Here is a 10756-nt window from a genome sequence, read left to right as displayed (position 1 = left end):
TGCGTCTGCCTACCGACGTCGGCCGAGCGAAGCTGCGCTTAGCGATCGGAGCGGCAATGTAAAGGGCAGGCAAGCCACACTTGCAATTTGGATGTCACGCATTAAAGAACATATCGCAATTTTATTTCTGCGCCGAGTTTTATTTAATTGAAATAATTAGTCGGCCGATTGGGGATAAAAAACATTATCTCCACATAAAATTTGGTGACCCCGACGTGATCTCTGAGTTGTAGTGTCAATTAATTATCATTCGCGATCGACATTCGTTAGCCTTAACAAATTTTCGGCGGTTAAGCACAATTCGGTGCTAAAACATACTTACATACACCTACATACACGCATTGCTGGCTATTAATTTCTCTGTCGCGACAATTCGGTCAGTGCAGTGCAGCGAACTCACTAATACACACAAGCGAAGTACAAAGCGGAATCGGACAGCTCGCACAGCCGCACAGCTAAAGGCATTAGCTGTAATCCCTTTGCTTTCGGTTCGCACGTTTATACGTATACAGGGTGTCTTTTTCGGTCGTGCTGAGTGACTCTTTTAAAACCTCAACATGGCAGCACCTGAGCCTACCAATGTCGCGAACGCAGCAATGCCGAGTGATGTTGATTTCTACAAGCACAAGGCCGAGTCCGTCGCGCGCCAACTAAAGGCCATGGATCGCTTTCTCACCAAGGAAGAGCTTGCCGAGTTAGATGAGGCAGAACTTCAAGCTCGCTTAGAGCAAATTGAGCGAATGAATGCGGATTTCGATGCCGCTCAAACGAGCCTTGAAAAGTTGGATTTCCTGCAGTTAGCCCATGATGCCCGGCTGGACTTTGCGAATGTTTATGTCAAGGTTAGGTCCAGGCTGTCGCGGGAGTTGATGGCTGCTCGCACGGTAAATGTTGCCAATTCAACAGCTCGGCATACTCTCGAGGGGAATTCGTCGTTGTTCGCCTATAATAGTATAGGTCGTTCTCGAATGCCCGAGTTGCAGCTTCCGCGATTCGGTGGGAACTACATGGATTGGCCAGAATTCCACTCGATGTTCTCGACAATGGTGCACAAAGACCATCGTATCCCAATCATCGAAAAATTCCAATATCTTCGTGGATGTCTAGATGGTGCTGCGCTGGATACGATTCGTTCCTTGGAACTTTCTGAGGAGAATTACGACAAGGCGTTGAATTTGCTAATGTTGCGATTCGATAATAAACTGTTACATTTTCAGGCACACGTCAAGGCTATTTTCGGGCTGCAAGGGGTGGAGAAGGGCTCAGCTATCGGCTTGCGCGCGCTCAGCGACAAAATCAATTCGCACTTGCGTGCACTTCAGACCTTGGCGACCCCGCAGGAGATTTCGGATGGGTTGCTGATCTACATCATAGGCACGAAACTGGACCACAAAACAAAGGAGAAATGGGAAGAGAACTTGCCGACGTCAGGATTGCCTCGGTGGTCAAGCATGGCCTCATTTTTGGAAGCGAGATGTCGGATGCTGGAGAATTTGGGATCAGCCATGGCAACAAGTCCTAGTCAACAGGTGGGAGAAGACAAACCTGTCACCCTTATCACCTCCAGTAACGACCATCCTAACCCCATATGTAACCATTGCAATTCCTCCGAGCATTACATATCTAGATGTCAGGCATTCCTGAATCTTTCTGCGTTTGAAAGATACAAAGAAGCAAAGAAGAGCCGCTTGTGTTTGAACTGCCTCAACAAAGGCCATGAATTGCAGAGGTGCAGGTCAGGACTTTGCAGGCATTGCCAGGCCAAACATCACACGCTACTCCACATTCCATCGGGAACGGGTGCTTCATCTTCCTCTTCACCGGCCGAGGAATCGATCCAGCAAGAGGCCGCGACTGTGCTTCTAGCAAGCGGGTGTTCTAGCCCTCCCCCCTCGATCCAGAAATCTCAGCCTAGCCAGAACGTGTTGCTACCTACTGCCCTCGTCCATGTAACAGATCGTTATGGAGCACTTATCCCATGTCGTGCCATTTTGGATTCTGCATCACAGGCAAACTTCGTAACATCTAGACTTGCTGATCAGTTGCAGTTGGATCATCGCTCGTCTTATGTTCACATCTCTGGAATCGGAGATTCCATTCTACCTTCGAGCAAGTCTGTACATATAGTTGTACAATCCCAGGACGCAAGCTATCGAGCTTCCTTCGCTGCAATTGTCACCAACTCAATTACGGAAATGCAGCCTAACTTCGGCCTAGACGCAAAGGATTGGCCCATGCCGAATAATCTAAAACTAGCTGATCCTAATTTCTCCAAGCCCCAACGTATCGATCTGTTGATAGGTGGTGGTTTGTTCTTCGATTTAATGTGCGTCGGACAGATTCGACTATCAGACCAATTGCCAACATTGCAGGAGACAAAACTTGGTTGGATAGTGTCAGGAAGCATTGATAGCTCGGAGAATAAGCGTGCAGTTTTAGCCGCTTTTGAAAATTCCTCCTCCATCTCTAATGACGATTTTCGGGCCACAACGCTGGAGTACCAAAACTTAGAGCAGCAATGCAGGAAGCAGCTGCTCGAGTGCCAGGTGCAAGTGGAAAAACTGCGATCGGAGAATCAGGAACTGCAGCGCGAACTTTTCAATATATTAAAAACCTACATATCCACGCTAAATGAAATTCAACTTTCAACAATTTCTACATTGCCAAATTTCCTGCCATTCTATGCAATTACAGAGGTTCCCGATGATCAAGACGTAATCACGACAAGCCGCCTTCGTAAAGAAGCGCCGATTGCTGCGTTCGACGAGCATCCCAGCGTAGCCGCCAGCTGCGCCCAAGCAAGCATCTTCAAGAGGGCCGTTGGAAAAATAGCGGTTCTGCCCCTTCAGGATGGATCTGTTGAAAGCCTTTGCCTTCCAACGGGGGGTGAATGTTCGGAGCAGAACGCAGCCGATTAGCCGCTTACCAAATAGCACCTAATTCTTGGCCCTCAGCCGCTTATTTTGTTTGTTACTTATGTCTATGTCACTCATTTGTTTGTTTAAGCTTTGCGCTTGCTTGCCCTGCTAAACGCTCTCTGCCAGCTCGCTCTTCGCTATCTCCGCTTTGCGTCTGCCTACCGACGTCGGCCGAGCGAAGCTGCGCTTAGCGATCGGAGCGGCAATGTAAAGGGCAGGCAAGCCACACTTGCAATTTGGATGTCACGCATTAAAGAACATATCGCAATTTTATTTCTGCGCCGAGTTTTATTTAATTGAAATAATTAGTCGGCCGATTGGGGATAAAAAACATTATCTCCACAACAATATTGTTCAGACACCACATCTCATGACGCGAAGTCATCTGAAATAAGTCCTGAATTAGTTCGTATTATCTTGGGGAAGTGGAAACCGGCCCTCGGATATATCCGTACTCATCCTGCATTTAACATAGTCAAGCAGAAATTTGCTAACCTAAAACATCACAGCTTAGAACTAGTTGAAAGAAGTTCCATTAGTTGATTCATCAAAACTCTACTCACTATATAAGCACACAAGATCCCAACAACGATGGCGTAATAGATGAAATCCTGATCTCTGAATACCTTGAAGCATGATTCCTTCACGTTGCTCCCATCATGCAGGCAGCTTTCGGGAAAATATTTTGGCTTTCCCAAATTCATGTATATATAGTACTCGGGGTCCATAAAGCCGCAGCAATTGAACTGTAATAAACCAACCTGAATGACCTTCAGAGCTAAAAAGTAGCGCCTGGAACGTACCTTCTCCTGCCAACGGAACATTGCAGCCGTGTTGTTGTTAGACTTTAGATCAGTCCATGCGTGAGCCAGGTTCTGCCAATTGGACTTGTGGTCCTGAATTCCCGTCCAAAGGAAATAGTAAGTCACTCCAAAGATAACCAACAACAAGAGGTGGCAAAGGGCTTCCTTTTTAAAGAATGTTTCAACACAAATACTATTAGTTTTCCTGTGGGCACTCACCTGTTTGGATTGCTTATAAATATCCTTCAATTCCAAAAAAAACAGCCTCCATATTGTTAGTACAGAACAAAGTAAGAGAACGGCTAGCAGCAGATTGAAAATGATACGAAATAATCCACCCACTTCGACGTAGCTGGGAATGCCGATCCCAAAAATAATAAAGACCAACAGCTGAGGGAGAAGGTAGAAAAGCGACAGCAGTGTATTATGATTAATGATCGGAAGCGATAGATAACAGAAAAAAAGATAACCAAACAAAAAGTATTACCATCAACAGTAAATGCTGAACGAGGAGCAGGAAATTTGCGGGGCAACCCATTTCGAAGAAAGCTTACAAGCGACTGAACCGATTATCAAATATTTTTGCATTACTTATAAGAAATTAGTGTTTCTGTCCTGATAAGATCCAACAGCAAAATATCAGTGAATCATTTAAATAGTCACAACAAACTTGTGTCCCGGTGATAATAAGTTTACGGTATATGTGGGTTGGTGTACCAAATACCAAATGAAGATAAGATCCCTAGACGACGAGCAACGATGATCCCATCACTAAAAAGAACGACGAACAACGATTATGCCATCACGAAGAAGACGACGAGTAAAGAAGAGAGAAGCAGAAATAAAACGAGAACAGTACCGAAAAGACGTAAAAAACGACGACGGCCGCAGAAAAGAAGAATTAAACGACGCAAAATGAAGAATACTTTTATCCCAAATTTATCAAACATTAAATACAAATTAATTATTAAACCTACATATATACATACATATACATATGTAATTACTGTATGTGGGTTAGTATATACATTATTGGTCAGTGCTACCTATCTACCGTTTTGATAACAGCAATCAATTGATGTTGTAATAATTATACCAGACAATAAAAACTCTTTATTTGGCAATCCACGGTACAATTTAAAAGTATTGTCCAAAATATTCGATTACTCAAAAGCGCGTCCAATCAGACTGATATTCTCGAGCATTCTACACAAAATTTGAAGAGATTTCAGAGTCTATTCAAGTGGACAAGGTACGACAGCGGCGTCGTCCATACTTAAATGTTACGTCTAAGAGTACGGCGCACACGAATGTACCACACTATAAGAGAAAGACGGAGAGTCGGTGAAATGCAGGCATAGGAAGTGAGTGCTCAATGAACCTACCTCAATCGCAAGAAATATCCACCCAGCCACCTTGGAACCCTTCAGGACTTGCACATAGAATTGGGTTAGCTCGGAAAAACAACCCTCTTCGTAGACTTTTGTCTTGCTGTTGGGATAAAAGCAGCTAAAGGGAAGTGTGAGATTCGCAGCGGTATAGTCTCCGGGCCCATTTATTCCGCAGCAATGCAACTATAATACATACATATGTACATAGAACGGGAAAGAAAAGTGAGCAATGTTATTTTACACATACATACTTTCGACTGGAGAATGGACATTGCATTGGTGTGGTTCTTTTCCTGTGCCCAGGCGGCGTCCAATTGATTTTTGGCCAGTGTTTTCTCGTCGGTGTGCCCAGCGAGGATACACAACAGGGTGATGGTTATGATTCCAGCAGCAAGCACGGTAATAGCATACTGAAAAGTGTGGAAAAGTTTCATTAGAATGTAGTTCAGATAGGGCTTCACTTACCGTCCAGGTCATGCACACATTCGCCTTAATAGCGCCAAGGCATCCGAGAAACGAGACCACGAACATGATCCCACCGACCAAAAGAAATAATATGAGAAAGGGTTTCCCCTCAGAACTCATCTCCTTGAGGGCCAGCGAATTTACCACCGCAATGACAAGGCCCAGAACCTACAAATAAATTCACAAAGGCATTGTATAAAACACACATTTTTATTATACACACAATACTAAAATTATATTTTAAATCCTCAAAAGCAAATAAAGCGGCTACTGGAAAAATAGTTGTTCCGTGGATAGTTTTGGTTGAAAGAAGATAACGAAATTTAATGAATTCGGCGCGGAATTCCCTTACGGAAAATGACTGATAATGTGTTTTCACTCACCGAACTTAAGGTATTGAATAGGAACACCATATACATTATTGTTACAGTACCACAGCCCATTATGTTCGATTTATATATAATTGATACACTCAAATATATATGTACAAAAGTTGATCAAGCTTTGATGAGAGCTCGCCAACGGCTAATACTGGACTGAATAACTATACAAACTAGAGCTTTGTTTACTCTTCGAAGAACAGAACAGGTCATAACAGATTTCAATTGAATCAGCCACAAGGCAGAAATCCTTCCGATATCCAAGGCGAAAAATATGCTTGTGGCTTTCGCAACTCCCGTCTGACTCACAGTGCAAGTCGCGTCAGTAATCGGTAGGGGCAAGTCCATCGCGGGTCTGCGGTTACGCCTTCTTCTTAGCAATGATCCTAAATATAATATAATGATGGAAGTATAGTGTAATAGTTGTCAGTTACAAAATCGTCATTATTTGTTTTCCAGAAGTTTCCATTCGTGCCTGTAGCGCCATTTGGCTTTTAATTTGTATTAGAATAAGATTAGGATCGAATTTGATTAAGTCTAGTGTAAGTTAGGCTAGGGCAAATCGGGAGCGCAATAAAATCTCGCTCTCTCGCTCTTGGCGAATTCGTCCCGCTTTGCCCCGTAGGTACGATAGGCTTAAAAGAAATTGTTTGAATGCAGAGGAGTCGACAAAATCTGTTGAAAACGAACGCACGCACTTATTATTTTTTCGTCGTAAAATACATTAATTTGCAGCCACCCAAAGTTTTCCGTATTTCATATTTAGAAAAAATATTCTAAAATTTCAGTGCCCTTATCAGTTCTTTTCTTATTAATTTCTTTCTACTCGTCGTACTTCATCGGCTAATTAGCCGCTAACGAAGAAATATAACAACGGACAGGAGGTGCACAGAGCATCGTCATCAACATCGATAGTTTCAAGATAGCCAGATAAAAATACGAAGCAACGCAGAACAGATCAAATTAAGAACTCTATAAATATTTTCAACTCTTATTAGCAATTACACTATAGTACTACTCGAAAAGCCATCCCTTCCCACTCGCATCTTCTTTTAATTCTCCCTTACGATGGGGTCATTACGAAATTTCGTCTACTAGATCACGGAATGAAAATAAGAACCATCTGTAAAGATACTAGCGCTAAAGTTTTACAAGCCGTACATTTTAAAGAACAAAAGGAAAACAAAACGAGGGGGAACGTTGTGAGTTGCTGCGGACACCGCAACTCTACGGTTATACCCGATACTAAGTCAGTATGGCTCTCCTCCGGCAGACGCCGCTAATATTTAACGACACGACAAAGAGTGCGTGCGAGAGAGACAGAAAATCAGTATGAGCGTGACGTCTGGCGCTGCGTAGCCACTGCAAATTGATTTGTTCCTTTTGGCTATAAAAATGATCTGATCTGATCCAGATTCAGCAGCCGGATAGATATGGTCATTATCTATGATTCTGCGTTTTTAGTTTTCTCAAATCTGCAATATTGTGGATGCAACAGATTTTCGTCCTTTGTGGGGGCGGATGGGGGTGGGGCGAAATTCTGAGATATACGTTTTATAGTGACATCTTAAAGGAGTGTGTGTACCAAATTTGGTTACTCTAGCCTTAATAGTCTCTGAGATTTGTGGTTGCCTCAGATTTTCGTCCTTTGCGGGGGCGGAAGGGGGTGTGGCGAAATTTGGACAGGAAACGGTCAAGGTCCGATATCACAGGAGTGTGGATACCAAATTTGGTTGCTCTAGCTCTTATGGGTTCTCAGATCCTTGAACTCATATTTTGCAATTGGCAAAACCGACCATGAAACCTGTGTGTTAGAGTGAGACAGAGCGAGAAAGAGTGAAATTGTTTTCGTGATTCTGGCTATAATAATTATACGATCTGGTTCAGATTTTGCACTCTGTAAGATATAGTCATCTTCTACGATTCTGCGTTTTTAGTTTTCTCGTATCTTTAAAATTGTGGATGCCACAGATTTTCGCCCTTTGTGGGGGCGGAAGTGGGCGGGGCAAAGTTTTTAAATATTTTTGTAGCAGTGACATATCACAGAAGTCTGGATCCAAAACATCGTTGCTCTAGCTCTTATAGTCTTTGAGCATTAGGCGCTGAAGGGGACGGACAGACGGACAGACGGACGGACGGACAGACGGACAGACGGACGGACGGACAGACAGACAGGGCTCAATCGACTCGGCTATTGATGCTGATCAAGAATATATATACTTTATAGGGTCGGAAACGATTCCTTCTGGACGTTACACACATCCACTTTCACCACAAATCTAATATACCCCAATACTCATTTTGAGTATCGGGTATAATTAAAATTAATTAAACACCAAATAAAAAGGATTTTAAAGATAAAACTGATGAAAAAACCCAAATGCTATCTCTGTGGAAAGCCTGGTCATTTGAAGAAGGACTGTTTAATTTTTAAAAGATTAAGCAGAAATCAGAATACGAATAATAATGCAAAGGAACACAAGGTCAAGTAGCAACAACTCATGTAGACCGTGGATTTGCTTTTATGATGATGCAGGGGATTGATTCCTTGAACGAAAACGAGATTGTCTTGATCTTAGATTCAGGAGGTTCGTAGAATTTAAAAAAGTTGTTTTGGCGATACAATTACAGAAAAAGCTCGCCCCATGGATATTGGAACTAAACTGAAAAAAGGTATTTGGGGCCAATGCAGTTTTGGTTATTTAATAAATAGATATCGAACTGGAGCTTTAAAAGATGTTAACAAAAAAAAGCATTTGAAATGAGGCATAATAAATTTATTAAAATTTAAATTCATTAATGTTACTTTTGAGGAAAGAAGATTGGAAATATGTACAAAGAAGAAGTACAAAGGAGAGAAAGGAACAAGCCGAATATTGCAATGGCATCATATACTCATTTTTTAGCTCTTTGCTTCTCTCTCCTCAGTCGAGCTCACTTTTTTCTAAGCGACGAGTGCTTGCAGTTGAAAAGATAAAATAAACTAATTATCTAATACTGCTTATCGGTTAGGTCTGCGCATCGGCCAACATCTATTTTTATACCCCATACTCAAAATGAGTATTGGGGTATATTAGATTTGTGGTAAAAGTGGATGTGTGTAACGTCCAGAAGGAATCGTTTCCGACCCCATAAAGTATATATATTCTTGATCAGCATCAATAGCCGAGTCGATTGAGCCCTGTCTGTCTGTCCGTCCGTCCGTCTGTCCGTCCCCTTCAGCGCCTAATGCTCAAAGACTATAAGAGCTAGAGCAACGATGTTTTGGATCCAGACTTCTGTGATATGTCACTGCTCCAAAAATATTTCAAAACTTTGCCCCGCCCACTTCCGCCCCCACAAAGGGCGAAAATCTGTGGCATCCACAATTTCGACGATACGAGAAAACTAAAAACGCAGAATCGTAGAAGATAACTATATCTTCTAGAGTGCAAAATCTGAACCAGATCGTATAATTATTACAGCCAGAATCACGAAAACAATTTCACTCTTTCTCGCTTTGTCTCACTCTAACACACAGGTTTCATGGTCGGTTTTGCCAATTGCAAAATATGAGTTCAAGGATCTCAGAACCTATAAAAGCCAGAGCAACCAAATTTGGTATCCACACTCCTGTGATATCGGACCTTGACCGTTTCCTGTCCAAATTTCGCCACACCCCCTTCCGCCCCCGCAAAGGACGAAAATCTGAGGCAACCACAAATCTCAGAGACTATTAAGGCTAGAGTAACCAAATTTGGTACACACACTCCTTTAAAATGTCACTATAAAACGTATATCTCAGAATTTCGCCCCACCCCCATCCGCCCCCACAAAGGACAAAAATCTGTTACATCCACAATATTGCAGATTTGAGAAAACTAAAAGCGCAGAATCATAGATAATGACCATATCTATCCGGCTGCTGAATCTGGATCAGATCAGATCATTTTTATAGCCAAAAGGAACAAATCAATTTGCAGTGGCTACGCAGCGCCAGACGTCACGCTCAGACTGATTTTCTGTCTCTCTCGCACGCACTCTTTGTCGTGTCGTTCAATATTAGCGGCGTCTGCCGGAGGAGAGCCATACTGACTTAGTATCGGGTATAACCGTAGAATTGCGGTGTCCGCAGCAACTCACAACGTTCCACCTCGTTTTCATCTCGATCAAATTACTCCTTCAAGTATCTCCCAAACACCTATGTCTTTACCCGAAGGAGTGGTCTGATGGGGTCAAGATTTGGTATGCATAATTTATTTACACGCAATTATGTTTTGACAAAGTTTATTCAGATTGATTAGTTTTGAGGCTTAGCATCGTGCGAAGCGCCCATCACCATCTGGAGCTGCAGCACCTGTAAAACCCAGACAATTGTTACTACGATTACCAAGGTAATCTCGCCAATCTGAGCGAAAAGCAATAGAATTCAATAGAATTTACTTATTTAATTATCATGAACTCACAATCCTTCTAAGTAATAAGAGCACAGATTAAATATATATCTTCAAGAAACAGATCTACCCTGCAACAGTAAACATATAATTTGCCCCAAGCAATACTCTAGTTCACCAACTTAACATTTAATATAACGACTAAGCAGAGGGTAGGGATTCTTTTCAAAAGACATCTGCCACACGGTGTACATGCCAGCATACTCCACTCCAACCGCCTGCACATTGCAATTCACCCAAACATAACTCAACCACTAACAATACTTGACAGCTACATTACAAGATACATTCAGACCAAGCTTTCTCTGACAGCGAGTTACTTTCAATTATTATTATTTAGTAATCTGCACAGTAGCAATCTTTTTC

At 42.4% G+C, this 10756-nt stretch overlaps 2 protein-coding genes across 4 annotated transcripts; both read right to left on the bottom strand.

The window, feature by feature from the left end:
* Window positions 1-3194: 3194 nt before the first annotated feature.
* On the bottom strand, window positions 3195-4316 carry LOC117183717 (uncharacterized). Of its 2 annotated transcripts, none has more exons than XM_033378601.1 (5): window positions 4209-4316; window positions 3941-4111; window positions 3722-3886; window positions 3482-3664; window positions 3195-3427 (listed from the first exon to the last, which is right to left on the bottom strand). In XM_033378601.1, exons 1-5 carry the CDS (start codon window positions 4257-4259, stop codon window positions 3422-3424), a joined length of 576 nt encoding a protein of 191 aa, XP_033234492.1. In that variant the 5' UTR covers window positions 4260-4316; the 3' UTR covers window positions 3195-3421. The 2 variants fall into 2 exon arrangements, with proteins under 2 accessions (XP_033234492.1, XP_033234491.1); XM_033378600.1 differs by having other exon boundaries at window positions 3199-3413.
* A 492-nt stretch (window positions 4317-4808) lies between these two features.
* Window positions 4809-6101, bottom strand: Tsp42Er (Tetraspanin 42Er). 2 transcript variants are annotated; one of them, XM_033378602.1, is made up of 5 exons: window positions 5961-6101; window positions 5578-5745; window positions 5364-5522; window positions 5107-5295; window positions 4809-5041 (listed from the first exon to the last, which is right to left on the bottom strand). In XM_033378602.1, exons 1-5 carry the CDS (start codon window positions 6018-6020, stop codon window positions 4961-4963), a joined length of 657 nt encoding a protein of 218 aa, XP_033234493.1. In that variant the 5' UTR covers window positions 6021-6101; the 3' UTR covers window positions 4809-4960. The 2 variants fall into 2 exon arrangements, with proteins under 2 accessions (XP_033234493.1, XP_033234494.1); XM_033378603.1 differs by lacking the exon at window positions 4809-5041 and having other exon boundaries at window positions 5204-5295; window positions 5360-5522.
* Window positions 6102-10756: the final 4655 nt, after the last annotated feature.

This window comes from Drosophila pseudoobscura, chromosome 3 (genome assembly GCF_009870125.1).
Source record: "Drosophila pseudoobscura strain MV-25-SWS-2005 chromosome 3, UCI_Dpse_MV25, whole genome shotgun sequence".
In the NCBI taxonomy this organism is placed as follows: domain Eukaryota; kingdom Metazoa; phylum Arthropoda; class Insecta; order Diptera; family Drosophilidae; genus Drosophila; species Drosophila pseudoobscura.
This window is presented reverse-complemented; position numbering and strand designations above follow the sequence as displayed.